The sequence below is a fragment of the Pholcus phalangioides genome, unplaced genomic scaffold, assembly GCF_987345545.1.
Source record: "Pholcus phalangioides strain wild (caught in Gottingen) unplaced genomic scaffold, Ppha-v1.0 ptg000009l_1, whole genome shotgun sequence".
In the NCBI taxonomy this organism is placed as follows: domain Eukaryota; kingdom Metazoa; phylum Arthropoda; class Arachnida; order Araneae; family Pholcidae; genus Pholcus; species Pholcus phalangioides.
In genome coordinates this window covers 35,565,401-35,591,582 of record NW_028301602.1, presented here as the reverse complement: position 1 = coordinate 35,591,582, position 26,182 = coordinate 35,565,401, and the positions used below count along the sequence as shown (strand labels likewise).

At 36.6% G+C, this 26,182-nt stretch overlaps 1 protein-coding gene across 2 annotated transcripts; it reads right to left on the bottom strand.

The window, feature by feature from the left end:
• Positions 1 to 1,618: 1,618 nt before the first annotated feature.
• On the bottom strand, positions 1,619 to 25,968 carry LOC149082980 (glyoxylate reductase/hydroxypyruvate reductase-like). Of its 2 annotated transcripts, XM_089236025.1 has the most exons (9): positions 25,749 to 25,968; positions 24,079 to 24,209; positions 22,803 to 22,875; positions 22,082 to 22,201; positions 20,489 to 20,580; positions 18,536 to 18,616; positions 3,008 to 3,167; positions 1,985 to 2,115; positions 1,619 to 1,795 (listed from the first exon to the last, which is right to left on the bottom strand). In XM_089236025.1, exons 1-9 carry the CDS (start codon positions 25,817 to 25,819, stop codon positions 1,677 to 1,679), a joined length of 978 nt encoding a protein of 325 aa, XP_089092151.1. In that variant the 5' UTR covers positions 25,820 to 25,968; the 3' UTR covers positions 1,619 to 1,676. The 2 variants fall into 2 exon arrangements, with proteins under 2 accessions (XP_089092151.1, XP_089092152.1); XM_089236026.1 differs by lacking the exons at positions 18,536 to 18,616; positions 20,489 to 20,580; positions 22,082 to 22,201; ... (1 more) ...; positions 24,079 to 24,209; positions 25,749 to 25,968 and adding exons at positions 9,762 to 9,857; positions 11,682 to 11,854; positions 13,545 to 13,649; positions 15,097 to 15,229.
• Between the last annotated feature and the right edge of the window lie 214 nt (positions 25,969 to 26,182).

The following is a 26,182-nucleotide window of genomic DNA, read 5'->3' as shown; positions in this document are numbered from 1 at the left end:
ATTTTGAGCATTTTTAACATTGTAATCGTATCTCTACGACGAACGATTCATCAGATAAAGGCCGAACACCCTGTATATCCTTAAAAGCAGGGCCGTAGCGTGCCTTCACGGAGCCCAGATATTTTCCCGAGGGATCACCTTAGAATGAAATAAGTGTACATTATTTGTAAGACCCCCCCATTCGGCGTGCGGCCCCGGGGCAGTGCCAGATTTCCCAGGCCTAGTTACGGCCCTGCTTAATACAAAGTGCTCGCACACCCACAGCACACCCGGCTCCGACGCCACTGCGTATGACACTTGATTATTTTACAAGTATTCAATTTTACAGACACCATTCAAGATAAGAAAGTAAATGGAACTATTTTTGGGCCCTGGGCAAGTGATCCGTTCGACCTTGCGAGAGAAAGTCACTGAGATAGGCTCTCTTTCTATTGATAATTATTATAAAAGTTCAAAAGATTATTATCAGTTTGAACAACTAAGGCATTTTACAGAACAATTAGCTAATCATAGATTTATCAAAATGCGAGATCTGGACAAAGTAGTCATTATGGTAATCCCCACGATTTGGTTCGAAGATTTTTACTTAAAACAGTGTGTAACGCCTGTTTTTTACTCGTGGCCTTGATTTGAACCATATTTTCATGGCCCCGTCTTATCCAGGCAGCTAACCTCCCGTCATCCGGAGGAAAAAATCCTCTCTCCTTAATTAATTTTTTTCAGTAAATTTATAAACAAAATTTTAAATTAAATTAAAACAAAAATTTTGTAATTTGGCCAGGTTCGAACCGGGGGAAGAATATGGATAATAAGCTATTTTCCTAACGAGTTTGAGGTGACCGCCGATAGATAGCGCCTTCATTTCCAATCCAAGTCGGAAATAGCAGTAAATTGCAGTATTGCAGGAGTTGGTGAAGTAGTCTCCACACCCCCTAGGATAGACTTCAGTGAGTTCTTCCCTTTTGTCCATATAAGGCTGTTTCAAAATCATGGGCTCGACACAAAATGATGTTCTATAAATCCTGTACTAAGATGGAAGTGAACGTTTACATATCCACACACTTAATCTCGAAAATCAAAGAGGTAGATCTCATTGTGTAGGTGGAAGCAAAGCACCAGGTCATGTCCTGATTCTACAGGTAGTTCTGCTTGATTCTGAAAGTTTCCCGTTTTTTGCCACACATTCTACTGAAAAAGCTTTATTCTCTGTGGCTCCCCTTCCATTTGATTTTTACCAGCAGCCCCTTTGAATATACCGGGATTACACCAAAAAGGTATGGCCCGAGGTTCAGAACCACCGAATATATGGTGCTTAAATTTAGGAGCCCCGAAATCGTTAGTGAAGGCCACAATCGGTAGTAGTATGCATAGTCGATCCCGCTTATAACGTTCTAGTTTAGAACGTTTTCCCGCTTAGTATAACTTACCATATTTTCGTGGTCCCAACTCCAACTAATTCTCATTAATACTGTATTTCCCGTTTAAAGCGTTTTTCCACTTACAACGATTTTTCATGACCGTTTTTTGGAAAGCGTTATAAGCGAGAGATACGCTGTATTTGTTGTTTTTTCTTCTCTCACTAAAAAAATGGAATAAGAGTCATAGCTTTTTTTAACAGTTTTATTTTGCACTCTTAATTGATGCCTCGAATTATTGGTTCATACAGTTGTTATATGTCAATAAACAGGAGTGAGCGGAGGTTTTCCTTCCAGAACTGCTTCTATGTTTTCAGAAGTTAAAACTGCTATCCCATTAACCGCTCTCTCATCAGCAGCAGCAATATGTGGCAAAAGTTCTGGTAATAAATGATTAAAAATAATAATTATTTTTTCATTTTCACGCAGTAAAAATTTTTGTACAAAAACGTTTGCATAAAAATATGCGTCATGTATTGTAAATTAGTCTTCATGTGGATCTATGTGACGAAAAAAGAAAATATTGAATCTGGTATTAAAAAAGTCAAGAGTAAGATGAACAAGCTCACCAACGTTATCCAATAGCGCGAGTTTATGATCTTTTGGTAATGGTTCCGGATACATGACGTCCAACGCTGCGCCTTTAATGAGTTTTCGCTTAAGAGCGTCGTAAAGGTCATCCTGTTCGACGACCCCGCCTCTGGAAACAAAATATAAGAAGCCGTTGAATAGAGATTCCTAACATTTGATTCGTCAAAGAAGCACTTTTGTTTCGTTTCCTTCATCTACAGGACTGCCGAATTAGGTCCATCAGCAACACGTGGCACGAGGAAAAACAACGAACTGAATGACGTTAAGAAAGATATCATGCAGTCTAAGGCGACTGGAATAGGGATATATCCGGTGGTTATAATCCAGTTTATTTACACATTTATGCGCCCAGATTGTTTAACGATAATCAATTAATTATATGAACTGAATTTACTTCTCTATCACAATATTAACATACCCATACTTCTGATCGTCACCGCTGCACATAAAATTTTTATTTTATAGACCCATTTTAAGTGCTTTCGTTCCCATCCATAAAATTTCTGGATTCATGTGATGATTACAGCAGATTTTAGAATTATTTTTTGTCTTTTGTCGAGAGTTTGGTGAGGGAACTTCCTACTATTATCTTATCGGCCTTTCTATTTTATGCCTCTATGCAGAGAAGTACGTAGTGGGTTGCTCAGGAAGCCCGTGCCCCCCAAGCCGACCAAAAATTACGAGTAAAAAAATTAACATTTTTATGAAAAAATTGAAGTATCGAAAGAAAATACCCTTAAAATGTTATATAAACCGATTTCTGTTAATTTAAATGCTTTTTGAAGGGTAGTAACTCAAAATCTTTAGGGAAGAGAACTTTTGTGGGCCTCCCTTCCAAAGGTCGATCCTACGTACGTCCCGTCCCGCCTCTACCTGTAGTACCTGTCAGGAAAGATCCTGACAGGTACTCGTACTAATCAATTATCGAACTCGCAAAATATCTGAACATTATTTGGTGCAGTAACTCGCAATATTAGACCATAATAAATCATGTAACTGACCTGCTCGTGTTGATGAAGAAAGAAGTAGGTTTCATGATTGAAAAAGCTTTTGCGTTGAACATTCCTTTGCTTTGTTCGCACAAGTTGCACGTTGCTACTACGAAGTCTGAAACGCGTAAAAGCTCCTCAAAAGGTACGAATCGGGCTCCCATTTCTTCGGCTATCAAAATAAAAACAAAACATTCACTAACCAACATTCACATTATTTGATGATCTACTTAAAATATGGCAAATAATGAAAATCAACTGAAATGGAAACTGAAGACACTTTCTTCTATTTCGATGTACCTCAACGTTTGATGTATTTGAAACAATGTCATGAAATTAGTTTTCCCCCACCCCTAAAGAAAACTATATAAAACCCATACAATAGTGTATTGTTTTCAATGAACATCGTGATCTATTCTGAAATTTGAGTTATGTGAACGTCAGAGAAATTTTAAAACCAGAAAGAAATCATGTCTAGGTACAAAATTGAAAAGTGAAACAAATTTTCTGACAATTGATTCATAAGGATTTGCTTCATGATAATGCTCAATGTATCATGTAAAACAGCATTTCTTCTTACCTTCACCAGTTAGCTTTGAGTCAATTATTTCAAATTGTTTTATTTCATACAATGCATATTTTTTACTAACTCGAATACCAGTTGGTACTACACATATACTGTACTGCATATATTTAATGAAAATAACAAGAGAAATTTATTCAATATTGTGGACAAAAACATTCTTTGTATCATAGTGGTTAATAAATCCGTAAAGCAATATTGCAGAAAACACAATAATTCTTTATACTTCCCTTAAAAATTCTATTCTGGATTAAAACTCTTCATACAGATTTTGGATGTGTCTACTATTTTTTCCCCAATTACTTCTTCATGTAATTGACACATTCTATTGATCACCTGTTAACACAATCCAGATTGGCAGCCCGTACAAAAGAATAAAGTGAAACTATCAAACCTTCAAAAATTATGATACTGCAAGGCTAGACAAATAACAAAGAAATCTAAGCACCAGAAAACATTTTTACCCGGATGAAAAAGTCCAAAATAATTCTTCTTCTGACTTTTTCCGGGGGCATACTGAGCCTCTTTCATGTTGGCAGATGTGATGCGATATATTCCAAAGATTTTGCAATTTAGTAACTACACAAAGAAAATTTTAAGGCTTCAATACCAATTTTTTAGTCACCATGGCGACTTGGCATTTGTGCAGCCCCAGATACACAGTATTTTAAAATTTCAAAAATTTTTATTCGGACTGGAAACTAGTAAAAGAAAATGTATATCTAAACATATCATGGATCTAAGTTCTAAAATAATCTTACGTATAGTATTGGTAATCATTCATTGCAATCCAATCAAATAAACAACAAAAATATTTAACAAGAATTCAGACTTTTATTAAAATAAAACAAAAAACCGATAATAGAAAGAAAACATTCAGTAAATTAATAATACAACAAATACAAATAATTATGAGGGAATAATTCTACAAAATAATGTGCAAATGGATTCTCAAAACTACAAATATCACAGAACAACACAAAACCAACAAATTTGATAGTTGAATATTCAAGAAACTTTTTCCACAGAAATCATGTTTTTTACTTAAAGTAAAGAAAAAATAACTGGAGAATTTTTAAAAATGAATAATTTAAGTTTGTATGATAATTATTAAGAAATAAACATAATGAATCATCGTTAATCTCTGTTCATAACTCCAGCTTTATATATTCTCTATCTATTTACAATTCACCTTCATTAACCCCTTGACAGTGTCCAGTTCGGACCACATAAAAATTTTATATTTATAATTTGGTTATACTTTTGACAAAAAAAAAAGTTTCTTTTTCTATGAAGCTTAAGTTAGTTGATCTTTTTTTTATTGATATAATGAGATTTTCAGTTTTGGTGCATTTTTTTTTAAATAAATTACAGTCAAGGAGTCAAATTAACATTTATTTTATATTGGTAATATTTATGTTTTTTATTGAATAAATTCAAGAATGTAATACTTAATTTCATGATTAAAATTATGTATCAAATTCATTTGAAAATAAGTAGGTGTTATCAGTGGTTTTTCAATGCTGTGCAAATAAATAATTGAAGACTTACTTAATTCCGAGAGATTATCTCTCTCATTAGTTCTGAATTTTTATTATTTTTGTGAATTATTTTTCTTTCACTAATTCCAAATTTTTATCATTTCTGAATTATTTCTTTCATTAATTCTGAAGTTGCCTCTTTTACGAGTTCTGAATATTTATTTAGTTCTCAAGTTATTTTTTTTATTAATTTTGAACTTTTTTTTAAATTGTTTCTGTCATGAATTCTGAATTTTCATTAATTCTGGAATTATTTCATACAGTTAGAATTTTTATTGATTCTGAAAGGATAGAAACCATGGTATGCATAACACAAAATGTATGTGTTGTGTGTTTTTTTTTCCATTTTATAAGTTTTCTTTCGATTCAAAAGTTATTAATAAAATTTTTATTGTTATTAAATTCATGAACAATTGGGCAAAATAATCGGGTTTTGGAATATAATAGAAACTTTGAACTTTTGGAATATAATATTGGAAATTTTTATTTTTGGAATATATTATTGGAAATTTTTATCTTTGGAACATAATATTGGAAACTGGAAAATTTTGGAATATAATAGAAACTGGGATATATAAATAGAAAGTGATGAAAAAAGGGTTCTGTGTCAAATATATTTAATGTAAACTGTTGGGGACACAATTTAAGCCAATTTTGTGAGAATCTCCCATTTATGTTGTCAGCGTTATGCTTGTTTTGTGTTATACAATGCTATACATTTTAATGCTTTTTCTCGCACCTCATTTTATGCACATAAAGGGCTAATCGTATATTATGTGTATGTTGTATATTGTTTGTTGTGTAAACGTATATTATGTGCATGTTTTGTAAATGGATTTTAACATAAATTTCAATTAAGCATCACCATAAACATTATTTGAAAAAAAAACCAATAATTTCTAAAACCATTCCACTAGCATTAATCATAATCACATAGTAAGAAAAAAAACAAAAATAGATAACAGCTAATCATATTTGCCACATGAAACTCCAAGTAGAATATCTCTAAAGGACAGCTAAAAACTTCCAATTCGCATATATTTACAAGTAAAACTCACATCAATAGCAGTTGGCAAGAATTCGGAATTAATATCACATTAAAATCATTTCCATTACTACACATTTTTTCTTTCTTTTTTTTTCATTTATTTCGAGATAATCACATAGAATTTGTAATATCACAGTCTCCAGTTGAAAAAAGAAAAAAAAAGATCAAATACTGTATATATGCTAAAAATGACACAGAAATTTTGTAAAGGTATATTTCTGAAATATTAATTCGGATAAAAGATTTATCTTATCTTACTTATTGCACCAGGAACATTTTTATATTTATAAATTTCACTGGGAAAGATTGATGGCATAAATACTTATATATCTTCAAGAAACAGTGACTGAATATTTTCTTTTCTTATATGAAATTTTTAAAAAAATCACATTCTCTTTATCTTAATTTTTCACTTCTACAAACATAATTCTACATAATTCACAACTAACACAGAAAAAATATACTAAATCAATGGTAACTGAATACATAACAATATAATAAGTTTTACAAAAAAAATACTTGGAAATTTATTTTATATATATATCCATAATTTAATTAAAATTAACAAGTATATAAATAGGGATATGTATTGGTAAATGTAATCAGATATTATTAGTAATTCTTTTCTATCATCTCATGCCAAATAAATATATCTAGATTTAGGATAGATAGTTGTCTTTTTTTTTTTTTAAAGGTTTGAAGGTAAAGATTCCATCAGCATGGCTGTATTTAGGCACAAGATGCGGTATGTCAGCTGCGGCAAAATCAAAGAGACAGTACATTTTTAGTTTAACAAGCCTATTAAAACTTGTTTCTCCTTAAAATTAGGTAAGGCACAGGGGCAGAAAAGTTAGACCTTAAGAGTCACACATGCCTTACTTGAAATGCAGCTGTTTTCTCATAAAGTATTTAGGAAAATTAAATTTATATCTTGCATAGACATTTCTTTAAACTTTGAGTACTCAGATGTCAAAAGTCACTTTGAAGTTTGCTGCCTCTATGAGACAATGTATGTTTCTTTTGGATTTTCAAAAATGTATGCCTCTGTAAGGCCTCTGTGAGCTATATACTAATCATATTAATGTCTAAAAACTCTCTGATATTGAGCTACTTAACCATATATGCAACTCATAAATATTTCTCTCAGGAATTTCTAAGGAATTAGTTACAAGCAGGAACATTTATGTGTGGATGTACAAGAGTGGCTGTAACATATTTGGGTCATTCTCACGAAATAAGACAAAAAAAATTGAAAAAAAAAAAGCTACAAAAGTCTGGTTAACAAAAGTCAGCCAAAAAATTCTTAAATACACTTCTCTACCTGCTAATACATGAAATATAGTAAGCAATGAAGCTTGTTAAAAATGCATGATGAAAAAAAAACCGATATAAATTTAGCCATGTTAAGAGATGAGAAAATCCAACAAGGCATTTCGCTTGTTTCTGCACTTAACTTTATATTTGTGCTAGACATTCGCAACTTGTTGCATATATTTTAGTATTTTATTTTTAACTTGGACAAGCACTGATACTCTGAATAATTTTTTTGTCAGTCACACTTTTATTTATTTTCTTATTTGAAGAATAATGTCTAGGAGAAGGACATTCAATAAAGGCAATCACCTCTTTTTTCCTGAATAAACCTAATTTATAAATTAATTTACAATTCTAATTGATTTAAAAGGAGGTTCATGTGATGGCTACATCCTCCTTAATCTTCTCAACACAAAATTTGATGTATTTCAACTGGTATTGTAACACTTGATCCAATATTTTTCAAATGTCACAAATGGGAAAACTATAGCCAAAAGAAAATTTCCCCCAGCTTTTGACTACTATAAAAAATATTTAAAATTGTAAAAAATGTGAAATATGAATATATATACTGGCACTAAAAATATATATAGTTGAAAAAAAAAATATATTTTTGTTTTAATATAGAAAATTATCATTTTAAAATTTGAAAAATGCGCTGGGGACAGCCAGGACAAGGTCATTTCTTTAACAAATGGGAATTTGTTGAAGCAAATTTTAAAAATATAGTGATGGAAAAATTAAAAACAGAGTGGCAACTTTTTAGAAACTGGAATATAAATAAACAGTGATGGAAAAAATGGTTTTGTGTCAAATATATTTAATGTAAAGTGTTGGGGACACGATTTAAGCCAATTTCGTGAGAATCACCCATTTATGTTGTTAGGGTTATGCTTGTTTTGTGTTATACAATGGTGCTACACATTTCAATTATTTTTCTCGGACTACTGTCATTTTATGCACACAAAGGGATTTACAGTTGTAGTTCATTGCTGAATCAGAACGGCAGGGTTCCACATTATTATTTCTCTCCCCGTATCTTGTAAAGGAATTGGTGCACTAATCCCTTGATGGGAGATTTCCTGCTTCAGCAATGTATTCTATTGTCAAATCATCGCTGTTTCTATTGAAAAATTCTGATAAGGATGCATCAGGTATTCGCAACCTCTGAACATCTTTTGGGGTCACAGCAGAGTTTTTTATAACCCTGGGATACTAAATCCATGTTATACTACTACTACTAAACCACACATGTACCTCGTCCATATTTCTCTGTGGAACTTCCAATGAATTGGTACATGTTGGAATGTGCGTGTTCGTGTTGTGAACCTAATGGGAAGCTTGTTTCTGTGTAACAATTGTTATAGTGCTTGCCCATCTACCATTACTAATACTACATTTTTCGAACTATGAGTGAAGTGTAATGGTTGAAGATTTTACCATTGTAGGCCTGTTGCTCTCCGCAGCGAGACTTTTTAAATTCATGTTATACTGTAAAACCAGACATAGCTCAGACTCTGTCCCATGGAGGAAGGAACTGTTCATGGGAAATGGAGCTCAGTCCCTGGTGCTGCCATCTATTTTCCATATTTTGAAGTGAAAATGGTAAATGATTGAATTTTCCATGTTATGCGGGTATTGTATTGAAGGTCTGACTGCTCTCTGCAGAAAGCTTTTTCAAAATGGAAGAGTGGCTCACATTCATAACTCACACTTGTAACATTTATTTGAAGAATATGTTACCTAAACCAAACAGATATAAAGGACTAAATATCAATGCAGCAATGAAAGAAAACAGTCGTAACAAATGAGAGATGCCCAGTGCCAGGGTTATCTCCAAGGTTTTCTAAAAACATTTTTGATGATTTTAAGAATTTCTTAGTTATCTTTTGATGGATTTTTTTTGCTCTTTTAACACTCCAACAAATGATAGACAATGGATGTTCACTTGTGCTTGTGCAGGAGAATAAAATGACATTAATTTTTCTTTTATAAATCCACGTACTTTCAAACAAAAGACAAAGTTCAACATTCCCATGCATAAATATTGGACCAAAATGAACTAAATCTGTTGCACAATATCTGGAAATACACACTCTTCGCATGACTGAGAATAAAGTTGGCCAAAAGACAGTGGAGCATCATAACAATCATCCGAAGATAGTGGATTGAGTACAGTCAGTACTGGAGCAGGAGAAATGTTCTCTATTTCACTATACACTGTGGATGAAGAGGCTGGAGGTATTGAGATTGGATCAGCACTACTTGTAGCATTCTTACTTTTGAGTTGTGCACTTGTTCCGTTTTTCAGCTTCTGCTTGAGACGAGCGGACATTGAATTTATATCCAATTTTATATCATTGCTTGGGACATGACCTATCGAGAAGAAAATAAAAATATCACAAATCAAAAAAACAAAATAGTTGTATAAAACTGAAGTCTATTACACTCACACACCATCTAAAGCTTTTCTATCAAATCACTGCTGCGTAAAAAATAATAATAACATAACTGTATCTATTCTATAATAGTAGTTTTTGAAATAAGATAGTACTAACTATATTTCAAGAACAATCTATGTATAGGGTGATTACTTAATTTCCCCCGCCACATTTTACTTTCAATTAGAAAAAAAATATCCAAATAGCGTGTAAAACTCAGATACATCATTCATGTTACAAGGGGCTGTGTATAGTTACTGAATTCAAAAAAAAAATTAAAGTTCTATACAGACACCGTCCTCAAAAACCCAATTAGAAAGTTGTTGCCCTGTCTCTCCTGGAGGAGCCCACAGTCATTTCTACGTTTGAAGGGCTCAAGGAAGGAAGGAAAAACTCCCTCAAAGCAAATATTGAGGGTTATTTTTCTTATGTGATAAAATGTATATAATTTTTCTTTCATTTTAATTTCTAAAAGTGGCCATTATTCGGAGGTTAACATTAATGTTAATCCAATAGGAAGTGTTCTGTTCCAAGGAAATGTGGCAGTTGTTTAGAGGTTACCATTGTTCAGAGGTGACAGTTATGGGAGGTTTAACTGTATAAAATATGTATGATATATCAATTATACACATTTCATTACATTTCACATATTTGAACATGTTTCTTGTTGTTTTTTTTTGGAAAATTTGTTATCCATTACAATTTACAATAGACTTCCTTCAATTTCCCCTCATTGGCAATTTTCCAGCAATTTCAGCAGTAGATGGCAACTTTATTTGTATTTGACAATGTTTTTGATCTGCAATTGGTAACTTTGCTTGACTTTTTCAATTTCTCAGTTGTAATTATCAACTTTATTTGCCTTTGAAAAGTTTTTCGGCTCTAATACAAATACAAATACAAATACAAATACGACGCCACAACAGGCAAATTGCCCAACGAGGTGGCTGACTTAAGAACATCATGGATCCCGGGCCATTTTTTGGAGGCCCTACCTACTACTGCTACACCCCAAATGCACCCCCCCCCCCGCGGAACCCCCACGAATCGGTACATGCGGGAATGTGCGTGTACGTGTAATGCAACCTGACGTAAAGTTTTGTTTCTGTGTAATGCTTGTCATGTGTAGTGCTGTCATCTGCCCCCAGTTTTTCTAACTATGAGTGAAGTGTTATGGTTGAATGATTTACCGTTGTAGGACTGTTGCTCTCTGTGGCGAGACTTTTTAACGGGGAGATCGGCTCGCATTTGCGCCTTGAAGTTGGGAACCACAGAAAACCAACTTCAGCCGACCACCACTGTGGGGTTCGAACCCGGATCCTCGCATCACGAGTCCGCACTATAATCACTCGACCACCACAGCGGCAAATTGCATTTGACAATTTTATTTTTGGCTGTAACTGTCAACTTTACTAGCAATATTTTTTTTTTGCGATAACTGCTGATATCCCCATTAATCAGATTCTAAGCATTAATACTTTTCCTACAGAAACAATTTTCAAGGGCCGGCTGGAACCCCTTGCCAGGCTGCATTTGTCTTGTGGGCAAGAGGTTGTGCACTCCTGACACAGAGGTTTGTTGTAGCATACATATCTGGATGAAGGCGAAATTAACAGTTTGACAAGACCTACAAGACCTACCACTAGTTGGTAAATTTGAGCCTAACTGGGAACTTTTCAGACAGAAGTAGTAAATGAGATGATTAATGTGGTAACATTACTATAAAGAAATCAACAACTAAGCAATAAAAAATAAATACTTTGTCCAGGGAATATGGTAGGAATGGCCATCGAATGTAAAAAATGTCTCTCAATTGTACGATAAGCACTGTCACTGAAGTGTTGAGAGCATAATCTGTACGTCAGATTCAATGAGCTGACTGATTTCTCCCTCAGGAATGGGACCTGGCAGGCTTCAACCCATTTCTTCGACCTATTGCACGCATATGAGTAAACAAAAAAAATCAGTTAATAAGAATAAAATTCCCCTAAAATATATTTCTTTCAATGAAAAAAAAAATCAGCCAAAACTACTGAAATACGGTAATACCTCAGTTTTCGTTGACTTTGATTATTGTTGGTTTCGGTTTTCTGCGAGTTTTTTCAAAAAAATTGTTGTCCCGTTTTTGTCAGTTGCCTCGGATTTCATCGACATGCTCACATAACCTTGTTGCTAATTCACATTCTCCTGTTCAGTGTGCCATTGTTTATCATTGTCTGAGCATCACCCCACGCATCCAACCAAACAATTCCATGGGACTAAAGAAAATTTCCAGAGCTAGCAGCCCTTCGAAGAAGGAGGCTGCAACTTGTTTAGTAATAATGTCTGGCCTCATTTTAGTCAAATCTTAAAGAGGCAGCAGAAACAGACCCTTTTAGACAGCTTTCTTATGCGACATGGGTGCACTGACTCTGAAGCTGGTCCTAGTGCCAAAAGACCAAGAAGGGAAGTGATCGCAGATAGTGCCTTGATACCTAAGGTCCTTAAGTCTCGAAACTTCAAGATTATGAACAGGGCCGTCTTAAGAGCATCATGGATCTCCAGGCCAAGTGATTTTTCAGAGGTCATTCCCGGAAAATTCCACTACTTTTCATTTTTCTGAGGTCCTTCTTCTCTTCAGGCTCCTGGGTGTGAGTCTTCTGTGCATCCAAAGCTGTCTTAATGTGTGGGACCATCTGGGCATGGCCGGGGGGGGGGGGGGTCTCAAGTGCAGAGAGGCGTCATATAAGTGAGATCTGGTTCAAATTTTTGAGAGTATACATTTAATTGGCAGGCAGGCATTTTTGGGGGGGGGAGGGGGGTCAGAAAAACAACTTTGTCCAGAGGCCCATGATGCTCTTATGAAGGCCCTAGGTGGGCCCCCCCCCCCCCAGCCAGAACATTTTACAGGAACCTATACAGTAAATTTATAATATGAAAAAAAAGAAAGATAATAATCATGTCAAGCCTCCCAGGGCTGAGGCTTCTGCTTTTGTCTTTACCACTTATAAAGAGGCCACAAGGACTTGGCAGTTAAATTAATTGCGCTGTTACATTCAGACGAAACAGCTAAGAGTATGTATATTACCCCACTCCCCAAGGGCGTAGCAGGGGGGGGACTTGGGGGGTCTGGCCCCCCCTCGGAATGTGAGAAAATGACCGAAAAAAGGGAAAAAGATGGCCAAATCCATTGTTCCCCGAAATGAAAGTGGTCCCCCTCCCCCCCGAACGAAATTTCTGGCTATGCCCCTGCCACTCCCCATTTAAAATGTTGCTTTTTCACCATTTTTTGGATAATTCAAGATTTCAGTAATCCAAGGTGGTCTCTGTCCTGTTTACCTAAGATTATCGAAACTGTACTCTACATGGGAGTTTTTTTCATAAAAAATTTCTGGCACCAAAGGGGTTTGGTACAACATCGGGGGGGGGGGGGTACTATAATACAGGGTTTGACTTGTCTTCTAAAGAACTGGCAAATGAATGATTATTCTCATGCATGCAATTTCAGTGTTGTAAGGTCTAATACCCTCCTGTGGCAAGAATGTTTTAAGAGGAGACCCCCCTCACATTTGCACCCCACAGCTTTAGACTAACCTGAGCACGTATAAAATCAAATGAGTCTGCTGCATGCAAACATGCTTACATTTCGGGATCCTTGGGAAATCTGAAATAGCGTTCATCCGGGAAATCTTTTTTTCTTCGACCGCAACATGCACATTTCAGGTGTGACCTCTTACTAATATCTTTCCTAATGGTAAAAAAAGAGAAAATAACTTAATTAAAAACACATGAAATAACAATACAACACATTCACCTCCCATCGCCAAGTCGGGAGAAAAATTGTTGATGTTTAATAGCTGATTGTCTTTGTTTGCAAATACAATCATGTATGTTGCATACAATCAGAAAAACAAGAATCAAAGTGAAACCTCTCTAAAAAGGTCACCCTTGGTTCCTAAAAACACGCTCCTTTGAAGAGATTGCCCTTAATAAAGGGGAACTATAATTTTAGAGGGAAAAATTCTGGGTCATTAAAAATAGCTGATAGGATGATGGCCCCTCATAGAGATTCTACTTTGTAATTTTCCATAACTATTCTCCTCTTTTTTTATGTACGTCACTGAAATGCCCCAGCCCCTCCCTCCTATTGCTGACGGTGCTCTAGCAGAAGGACTGGAATTAGAGCATCTTAGCAACCTTGTGGCCCCTGGGCAAAGCAATGTTGACAAGACCTTGTATCCGACTTGAAGTAACAGCAATAATATCTGCATACTTATTGTTGAAAATCATAGCACCAGATCTCATTATCATGGGGGGGGGGGGCTCCTGTGGAACCTCAGCACAGTGACAACTTTGCCAGACTCAGGGGTGGAAATAAATGTGGAGTCTCTTTCCATGGTATGAATATATTGTATGATGTTTGCTGAATCCTTAGATTATTTAGATTTCCACGAACATTTTTGCAATTGAAGCGCATTGGTCAGGTTTTATAATCATCAATGATATTAATATAAATTTTTTATTCCTATTTCCACCAATGTGAAGCATACCTCCACCCGACAAAAGTGGGGCGCGATTTTAACTTTTTTTTTTGTTCTTCTAAAGGCCCGTAAAACGCCTGTCCTGGGACGAGGTCGGCCACCAAAGATCACAGTCTAGGGACAATGCTGCTAGATGGGGAGGACCATGGTCCAGAGCCACCCTCCCACAAAAGCACGGGACACGATGCTACCTCTCCCCTAAAGGAAGGTTTTGCTGAGGCACCCCCCCCCCTCCCCCACCATATTCTGGTTGACCCATGAGTTAAGAGGGCCCTAATGGAAATCAGAATTTTTTACTTCACTCAGGAGGGGTCTGTGGAAAAGTTCTGGTCCTGGGGAGGAGGGCCCCCAACAAAGATCTTAGCCTAGGAACCGATCTGTACAATGTGTGGCCGCAGTGTCGTCTTAACTCACAGTCCAGGGGGGGGGGGGGGCTCACAAACATGAGATCCGGTTCAAATTTTCGACAGTAATGTAAATTTGCCTCAGAAAAAGGTAGTAGTCTTTGGTAGGGTCTCAGAAAAATCACTTGATCCGGGCCGATGATACTTTTAAGACGGCCCTGCAGGGGCCCTACCACCAGCAGAGAAATACGAAAAAAAATCGCGATTTGATCAAAATTTAAAAAAGAAGAAAAAAATCCACGGTGCTCACCTGCGGAGAGTTATTTCGTCATCGGATGATGAATCGGTCAGTTCCTCCATTTTCATCGACGTCATTGTCTCATCTGCTCGACGGCACGAAAAAATCATTTTCACGACCAATATGAAAAAATCCAAACAAAAAAAAAACCAAACATTGCTCATCCAGACGGCCTTGACGTTATCCAGACTCAGAACCAGACGATGGCTGTTCTTGAGCGTGACGTGATCAATTCACACACCGTTAATGAATTTGTATCATGCCCATATGACCCGTATTTCCCGGGACATCATCGTGTTTTCTGGTCGTTTTGGCCATCCCTACTTTTTTCGTAAAAATGTCCTGTTCTTTGAACGAAGCCGGCATAAATTCTGATTCTTCACAGAAAAGAAGGCCTTTAAAACGGCTTTATCAACTCTACAGCCTCCCACCCCTTAACGATCAGGGACGGGGTATAGTGCCGGTGCCGTCTTAACGCATGGGCCTACCCAGGCACGGCCCGGTGGGGCTCACAAAAATGAGAATCACTTGAAAATTGCTAGATGGCCTCAGAAAATTTACTTGACCCAGGGGCCCATGATGCTCTTAAGACGGCCCCGTATAGTGGTTCAACCGTCAGAAGCGTTTTCGGAACGCCCCTCTGTAAAAAGGGTTCATTCCGATGCGGGAAAAAAAAAGATTTCACCCGTCTTGCTGGCACGCTGTTTTGGTGCAAATGGGTTTTCATTGCCAAAGCCGGGCTTTCCTAGGAGCAAGTTTTTCTACTCCGCGTGACTCGAATGAGATTATTTCGATTCGACAGAAATGTGTAAATTTATCACGCTACGCGTTTGTGTTTTTCTAGCGTAGCGCATCAGCCGTTCCGTCATCTGCATGACCACGTATTTTCGCCATTTTGCACAATAAAACATAAAAAAAAGATGGGTCAGGAAGGAAAAGAAAACACAATAAAAGTTGAGAGAAGATCGGCAAAAAGCGTGGTGCACGACGCATTTGTCTCCTCGAGAAGCAGTCGGCCAATCACGCCCGACGTAATGCGTTGGAGTGGGGCGCGTTGCACTCTGTAAGAAAACAGTCTATTACAGCTTTTCCTCTTGGTGAGTGAACGGCGTGTCACGCTGGGTGATTCACTTGCACGTGGAGTTGAAAACCTGCTCCTAGGAAAACCCGACTAAGGTTAAAGGTTTGAACATAGTACACGCTGAGTTTCATGTCGCTGAGTACAAAATTTCATGATAAACATATTACACACAAGTTACTTCTTGTAACCATACAGTTTTAATGAGTTAATAGACATTTTTTTTTTGGTATCTACTAAGATTTTATTGGTAAGTTTGGCCACAAAATGCCAGTGTTGGGTGAAAAAACTTTCTCAATAAAAAGAAAAACCAGGAAAGTGGACGAAAAAGTAAAAACGCTATGCAATATAGGAAGGTATTATTAATGTTCTACTTAAGGTTGACTTAAAGGTTGGTACTATACTAGAAGTGTCTTGATTGTCTTCAGTGAATTTTATTATTTTATTTAATTTTTGTTCTCTGATAAGCTCATAGACAGCGCTGACTTAAATAGAAGTAAAAACTAAAAAAAATCCTCTCGAATGCCATGACTTCATGAAGTGTCTTGAAATTAGGAAAATGAATGCGAAAATGAAGGATTTGAGTTTTCTCAACAAATTTAATTACGTGTTGAAAGATCAAGATCCAGCCCGGATTCCCTGCAGGATCACGGTATACGCTATTTCCGTGCTAAGGGTGTTCGGCTTCAGCTCGATGCGTGATCATTGATCATTTTTGTCGCAACATGGTCATTTTCTGCACACGGGGGCTAAAAAAACAATGAATGAAAAAAAAAAAATCTGATTTTTAAATGACGCTGGAGTGCTACAGAATACTGTGAGTGTTCGAGCACCTAATGTTTACGTAACAAGAACACTACGATGACGTACGTACGACGATGTCTCTGAGCGAGCTGCCGTCGCGTTTTACTTCCTGCCAACCAGAAAACGCAATGCACGTCTTTCGATGCGCAGTCACTTTACCAAAAAAGAAAAAAAAAATCGCGTCCGACGTGACACAGAAAGTCTGCTTCTCGAAGTAGGAAGACTTACAGCTACTACATATAGCTATCTCTATTCTAGTCGCCTTAATTAGGAGGACTATATCTCAGCCCTGTGTAAATGGAAGAAATATATATTCGAGTTCTCTTTCCTTGCTTTCAGGACTCCTTATTTCCTTATTGGCAACCCTGTAAAAGAAAATTGTCTTTTGTGTATGTGTGTGTGTGGGGGGGGGGGGGAAGGAGGATGTACAGAAACTTGCTCTCCTCTTATCTCTTTTCTGCTAGTTCAACTGCACGTCGTCCAAAGAAGAGGTGGATTTAATGGAGGGCTCACCCTGTGAGGCTCACCGGGTGAGCATCATGGGCCCCAACTTCTGAAGGTCTGAAAAAACCCCAACACTTTATACTTTTTCTAATTTTAGCGGCCCAATATTTTCTTCTGCGCCGGGGATCTCAACCGACATAAATCCGCTTCTGACGTGAAGAGGGGGTTTATTATAGAATGATAATTATGGCCAAAAATATCACTATTCATCTCACATGTTTAACGTTATATTTATGAATTTCATTTTAATCCATCACCACCACGATTTGCAGTTGCTCGTCATTTACCGTCATTTGGTGATTTGACAGGCATTCCATACTCAATTGATGACTTTACTCAACTTTGGCATCGTTTTTGGGGATAATTGGGGGATAATTTCCGGTATTTGAGATCCAATCGTATTTTTCTCGATGAAATTTTGTCAGCTTTTGTCTGACTAGTAGATGAATCCCCGGTTTATGAGTTTTTTGTCTAACGAAGACAGCACGATATTTCTACGTTAGCTAACGAATACGGATTCGACTAACAAAGGTTTTAGTTGACGTGGATGCACCCACCCACATAAAAGCGCGTATACATTAGTGCTCCGATCTTGCAGCGTACGACTTCCTGCAGCGGTTCTAATCCGTTCGTGGGTACACAAACTTCTTTTTTGTTCATTGAAGAAACTGATTCCAGGTGGTGGGACCAACATGGGCCCAGTTGAAACAGCTCAAGAATCGTTTACTACACCGTGCAAATTACAAAACAACCAATTGCGAATGCCTTCATTGCATGATTCTCGCGCTAATGTATATGCACCTAGAATCAAGGCTACAACTAGAAACGAAAGTTTACTCTGTCTGGAGGCCAGTACTCATTTTTGCGCGCCCTTCCCTGTAAATGTTAACCTCCTCTAGTTGCGACCCTGATTAAAATTACTGTGACTCAATGCCCAATCAATTTGTCTACTTTACACTTTCCATCCAGATATACCTCTAGTTTTCTTTCAGAAAACTTTTGAGTCATTTCATATGAAATGAAAGAAATACTGTTCATTTCAGATATACAAGAATCAAGACTCACCCGGTTTTATCGGATGATACACGTCAAAGTATAGTATTTCAGCCACTTCAAATGGTACTAGCCTCTTCAACACGGCTTGCCCTGATAGAAAAGAAAAAAAACGAACTAAAATTACAAAAAAATAACGAGTTCAAATAATAATTATTTACGAATAATAAGTATAGTAAATAATAATTATACTTCGAATAAAAATTATTTCCGTAACCAACGCACCAAAAAAAAAAAAAACTTAATGTAATGTTGTAATGTTGATAATGTTAATAATGAGTAATGTTAATTTTTTTTTTCTAATTTCGATCCTGCAAAGGAGTTTATGGCGGTGTAACTGACGACAAAAAAAATCATAAGCTAGGAGAACATGAGTATATAGGCATGACCTCCCCCCCCCCCCCCATCCTACAACAGGGTCTCTAGGCTGAGATTTTTGACGGGTCTCCATGCCAGGGGTTTTAAGGACATCACATAGTAAATTTATTGTGTCAAAGAAATAAATGAATAAAAAAATGACAAAAATTCTCCAGGGTCCTTGGACTGAAGCCAGCGGCACATTTACAGGGAAGCTTAACGGGCTATAGCCCAGGGTGGCAAATTTTGAAGAGCAGCAATTTTGAGGAATGAGTGGTCAAGAAAATTGGACTTGAATGGGATAAGGGCGGCAAAAACCATAGATCCACATCTACCTAAAGAGCGAGAAACTAGGTCAGTGAGTGACTAAATAAGTAACCAAGATTATTTGCGAGTGACTAAAATAGTGACGTCAAAAGAAAGGGACAAAGTGAGTGAGCGAACAAAAAAAAGTAACCTTAATAGCAAGGAACAAAGTGAGTGACCAAAAGAGTGACCTAGGGAGTTTGTGAGGATGTGAGTGACCAAACGAGTGACCTAGAGAGTTTGTAAGGATGTGAGTGATCAAAAGAGTGATATAAATAGGAAGGGATTAGGTCGGTGAGCGATGAAAAGATGACTTAGAGCGTGTGAAAGACATAGACGGAGATAGACTTGAAAATCTGGGGGGGGGGGCACGGTCATTATTGCTGTAGGGCACGATGATGATGATGTCAATTCATATATACATTAGATCAGTCGACTCCACCGTTGACACTGGGGGGTGGGGGGCAATGCCCCCCCCCACGCCCCCGTATCTCCGCCCATGGTGAAAGCATGATAATGATCATACAATAAGAATGGCATAGAAAGTATGTATGTGAGTATGGGGAGAGACATAAATAGAGCGTGTGTGCATGGGAGCAAAGGCGTACGGGGTGGGAGTGCATAGAGGGCCCTTGCCCACCTATAAACGACCAAAAATTAGAAAAAAAATCAATATTTCAGTAAAAAAAAATAGTACGTATATCGAAAGAGAGTACCTTTTATACAGTATTTAAAACCAATTTCTATTAATTTAAATGCTTTTTGAATGGTGACAACTCAAACTTTTTCGCGGAAGAAAGTTTTTTGTGCTCCCCCAAGCATTTCGTGTCCTCTTCCAAAGACCGATTTTGCACGTAGAGGTGGAGAGCATTGGGAACGCATTGGTGGGGTTATCAAGGATGGAGATTTTAATGCATCTTTGCATTAAAAAATGAACTCTATCTCTTGAGAAATTCCTGCTCACGTATATGCATGAGAATGACCTAGAGAGTGAGGAAAGAAGTCAGTTATCAACCAAAAGAGTGACAATAAAGTGTAAAAGCATAGGACTTGAAGACAGAGGTGTATTTACAGGGGAAAGAGCAAAGCGGGTTTTTGCCCACGGCGACGAATTTGAGGAATGAGTGGTCAAGAAAATCCGACTGGAATAGGAAAAGGGCGGCAAAATATGTGTAGAGAGCAACGTCAGCCTCACCCTTGAGAGGGCCATGCATAGAGGTTACCTGAGAATACACCTCGTCGAAATTAATACAGTAATTGCTTAGCACGGAATGTAAGATTGATGGAAGGGTTGATCCATACCAATTCTGCCCATTCCTACGATGCCGATGACGGAATTCTTCAGTCCTTTTCCGGTGTACCATGAAGGTAACCACTTGAATGTCCATTCACCACTATGAAGAGTAAAGTTTAGTAAAAAATTAAGAAAGAAATTACGAACATATTAAAAACACGAGTTAAAAAAAACAAAATCGCTAATCAAATACAAACATAAAAAAATTCACCTAAACGAAGAATAATTCTACAACACACGTCCAGTTATAGCCGCCGGAACCCTAGGGCTGAGGGCATTTGAGCCCCCACCCCAATAAATTTTGCAAGGAAGCTAAGCTTCCCCCCCCCCCCACAATAATTTCTGAAAAAGCAATGCAATGCACCCTCCCTCTTCTGCTTATGCACTTGAGTCCCGTATATACGGGACGACCAGCAACTTTCAGCCGCCTTTCATTGTTTTCTTCATGTCAGGGCCTCTCGTCTAGTTTATTTCTGAAAATCCCACAATACAAAAACAAAAATTTGCATTCGGAGCTTATACGTGCACAAGTGTCACTTCCAATCCGGAAGATTGATGCACTGAACGCATAACGCGAACGAGCCAAACACATTTTGTATGCTCTTCAGAAAACATAATACTTTCCGGCACGTGTGATTATTCTTTAGAAGTTCGTTACGAGGAATTCTTATAACAGGGAGTCTTCAACTTTTCAGACACTGCGGGAAACATTGAAACTTACCACGATGCCACCAACTCGTGTAATTTAGCAACATCTTAATAGAGAGGAGCCAATGGTGCCCTCAAGTTAAACAGGGACAAAAATAATTGAAGACTTTTATTTAATCTGAAATAATTTCTTTTTTATTAACTATCAGTTTTGATTAGTTCTGAAATGTTTTTTCCACTAATTCTGAAAATTTTTCTGATTAATTACTGATTAAAAATAATGTTTTTCTGAGATTAATTTTAATCTGAAATCAATTTATAAATGACTCTTTAATTAATTAGTCTGGTAATTCCGAAATCACTTTTCAATATGAAATTATTTCTTTCAATAATTATACAATTACTCTTTTATTTGAGTGAGAAATTACGAAATTATTTGTTTCATTAATTCTGAAATTATGTTTCAAAAATTCTGAAATTATTTGTTTCATTAATTCTGAAATTATTTGTTTCATTAATTCTGAAATTATTTGTTTCATTAATTCTGAAATTATTTGTTTCATTAATTCTGAAATTATTTGTTTCATTAATTCTGAAATTATTTGTTTCATTAATTCTGAAATTATTTGTTTCATTAATTCCTAAATTAATCATTTTTCAATTTTTTCAACCTTTTTCTGAAAATGATCGGTGGGCCACACCAAGAAGCTCCGCGGACCAAATGTGGCCCGTGAGCCACGTGCTGGAGACACCTGACTTATGAGATGCATGTCAAGTCGTGTATGTTTATTATTTTCATTAATCTTCCGACTCTCGAAGCGAGAACCAGCAAATGTTTGCAAGTTTTATGGTGGGTAATAATCTTATACCAAAAGATATACAAGAAAAGTTTTTCACTCGAAATATGTATTTTATCTCAGTTGTATGTATCGAAAGTATTGAAGGGCACTAACTTCCTTATAGCTTGCGATGCAGAGACGTATCTTCTCCCGATGCTGGTCATCATACATATGGTCATTTCTGCAACTGCGGCGACTGTCAGGGCACTCGGAGCATTGCAGACAATTATACCTCTGCATAAACAACGCAAACAAGAAAATTTACATGCGCACATAGATATATAAACACAGGGTGACCATAATTTATTTGATACCACTCAAAGCCATCTGTATTTCGACCTAACAACACCAGATTGGTATGAAATTTCATTTGAGAAAATGATGAAGACTTGAGAAAAAAAAAATCAGTTCTGAAATTGATCGATAAAGATAAAATTTAGTATTTTTTAACTGGTTTTTAAGACTTGTAATGGACGAAAAATTGATCAGAGTGATAAAATTAAGTTGAAACATAACCTTTCATTCACGACCGAATTTCATGTTCAATGTTCTCTGTTCTTGTGTACAAGGAAATCTAGCCATTCCACGTACCGATGAATTTGGAATTATTTTTCTCGTGGAATCATTTTTTCCACGTCGTCATTGGTCCCCATACGAAATTTCGTGCCATCCCAGTTGTTAGATCTAGCTACAGATGGCTTTGAGTAGTTTTTTTGACAGTATAATTAAACCCCCCTCCCCTCTTGTAAAGCGTATTCAAATCTTCCGATCGAGCTTAGGGACATGTTAATTGGCAAATATCAATAAAAGGTTGAAAAAAAGATATCCAGCTGACCTCTGGCGGCATTCTCGCAAGTCAATGTGTTCGTACCCAACCGACATAGTGGCGACAATTTTCAGCTGATCTCCTGCACAAAATTGAACGGAAAAGAAAATTGATATTTTAGTAAATAGGAAGAAAAAATTATGGTCATCATTAATTTCATGGTAAGTGAAATACAATTTAGAGATACAATCGGTTAAAATAGTCCATATGATAGACTCAAAGAAGTTCGAAGATGTTAAAATAATTCTATAGTGAAAATTAAAATTTTTATACGACCAAAATAATTTCAGTTAATTAAGTTTTCATCTTTAAAAAGCTTTCCTTTTTTGTTTCCAAAAGAGATTCCCCATTTGGAGAAAGAAAGTCCGTAACAATTAAATGATATAAATTTCAATTATTATATTTTTGTCCAATTATCAATTTTCTGTTTTTGCTGGAATTTTTAAATATTTTACTTTAGTTTGAGAATCGAATATGGAATTTTTATTCCTTTCGTACGCTCTTTGTGAAGCATCTGTTTTGATTGAACGTAATATGTAGCAGAAATATAATTAGGTGAACAAAGGCTTATATATAAACGGGCGCACTCATCATCTATCCTGGAGCGGAAAAACTAGTTTGTGACTCAAAAAGTGACGTCTGAGCGTTAACCCTTTTTATGATCAGGGACGTAATATTACATCCAAATGAAAGTAAAATAAATTCAATCCAACTGACCGTTTCAACCTCTTTTTTTTTTTCATTGTCAAGGTTTATTGTGACCCTACGAAAAAAAAGTTGCGTGTTTTCCCTCTGTCTGTCCTTCCACAACTATCGGGATATCTCAGCGAGATAACGATCAACTCAGATAACCATGGTAGCGGTACTCCTTATCTTTTCCCCCCTTCTCGTTCTTCACGACATCCCCCCACATAAGAAAAAATTAAAAAAAAATTAGACCATATACCACATTTATCGCCTATACATCTAATACAGGTGATTCAAATTTCTCGCCAACAGCTTATACGTGAAGGGGTTAAAAAAGTAAGGTAGAGAACGCATAAGCGATTATTGATAGCGATAATACTGACTTGTCCAACTAAACCTGGAGTCCAAGGGGAATTAAGGTGAATTACGTGTAGAATTGACTTTTATGGTGACGTAGGCACGGATTAAAACAAACGTATTTCTCATGATTTAATCAGTGATTTTCTTTCGTATTTAGTTTTCGAGAAATAATTTAGCTCTCATAACGTCTGTCAATAATTATTCGTAGTAAAGAGTGATACTTCTCTGTGTTACAAACCAGCATTGTCCAGCACTTCTTTGTCAATTCTGTCTGACGAACAACAAAATAAACCATTTTTTCCTTGAACGCCTTCCAGTAAAATTTTTCGTGAGATGGCTGTCCCTTCTTTGGGATAAGAAACAGTAAATCTAACAATCAAAAGAAATAACATAAGTAGTCGGGAAAAAACATTGAACATGACAAATATGTGAATATTTGAGATGAATATTTATCGTAACATAATTTATAAATTGTGAAAATTATCTGTGTTCAAGATTTCAATGTATTTGAAGTGAGCTTCGTTAAGAGAAAAAAAAAACAAACAAGAAAAAAAACGGGAGGGGGAGGGAACGGAATTTTTTTCTCGGCTAAAAATACAGGAATGTCCCATAAGTTCATAACACTTAGTGATCACGAGGGGATCGCACTCCCCCTGGTGAGTTTGATCGGTTTAAATTCCGAACCAAATAAAATTCCAACTGAAAACCATGCGCGGATCCAGGGAACTGTGTCGGGAGGGACGACTTACTGTGTAGGTTCATTGGGTCATCCCGTATTTTACGGGACAGACTATAATTCCCCCTCCCATATTATTTGGCTCTCTGGAGGCACGACCACCTTCATCGCCTCTGGATCTACGCCTGCTGAGAATTAAAACATATCGTCTCCTCACGCAAGTAGCATGAATGTGCAATGTTCTCGGAAACGAATATTTACTCTACCCACGTTAGTTACTCTTTGGAAGTTATTTTCCTAAAATGTTTTGTAACATGTGTTTCAATAGGGATACACATTCGAGTTTTAGGCAAAACTTAGATAGCAAAACATATAATAAGGGCCATTCAAGTATTACGTCAGCATCGAGGGGGGGGGGAGGGGTTTCTGATTTGCTGACTTTTGATGACAAGGGGGGGGGGGTTGAAGGTTGCTTACGTCATCAACCACCCCTTTTTGAAGATATGAAATATTCTAAGCTGCTGGCGAAATTTTGCTGACGGGGGGGGGGGGGAGGGGGGGGAGTCAGTGTTTTGCTGACTTTTGCTGACAAGGAGGGGAGGGGTCAAAAATGGCTGAAAATCTGCTTACGTAATACTTGAATGGCCCCTAAAGTATCCAACCAGCTGATAAAAAAAAAAGTGAAGATTTGTACGTTCATGCTTCTAGAACAGTGGCTCCCAACCGAGGGTGCGGGAAAGTATATTTTTGGAAGTGCGAGATGGAAAAAAAATTACATGACCGATTATATTCAGGAAAATTAAAATGATGATAAAAATTAATTATTATAGAAATTAATTATTGGATAATTATTATAATCAATTGCAGAAGAAAACCAGAATTTTCTAACAGACAAAAAAACATATTATCCAGGGAGTGGGGGGTATGCGGAAAGGCAAGTCACATTGCTCTTGGGGTGCGGGAATTAAAAAAGGTTGGGAACCACACACTGTATCTAGCATGTGAGGGGGACGGTATGAAATAGATGCATGATAAACTTAATTTTAACTTGACGATCGAAAATTTAAGTTCAGCAGCATTTTACTCCAAAATTACTATGTATCGATCAAATTTAAGGAGAAAAATTAAATCTCATTTTTTTCACCCAGCAGCCGAAATATATACTCAAAGTACTCGTATTATCATTTCCATGATTTGACATGCATTCGTTTATAAATTATCACATTTCTTACTTTTGCTGTAAAGGCAGAACAGCTTCCTTCGGGTAATCAGGTCTTGTGAGGAAAATCTTGGGTCGATCCATCGTCAAAACACAGCTAACAATGTTTAGAGATATTGAGTGCAAAGCTTGACCAAGATACTATCTATAATGGATAAATTATTGATGGATCTCAACCTTCGCGTTCTTATTTATCTCTAGGTTAAGGCCAAGGGGAAGAAGAATTTTTTATTCGTTGAACTTTCATTTCCGAATTGCACGTGCGCATATGAGATAACTTTAGTATTCTTCTTTTTCTTGGAAGTAATAATTTTCTGCCCAAAATACATTTTCATCAAGTTTGGGAAACAAAATAATTTTCACTTTTTCATAATTCGAAAAGTTCCAATTTTCGTACATTTTTGTTATGGTAATTAAGCTGACCATACGTCTCGTATCTCCCGGGAC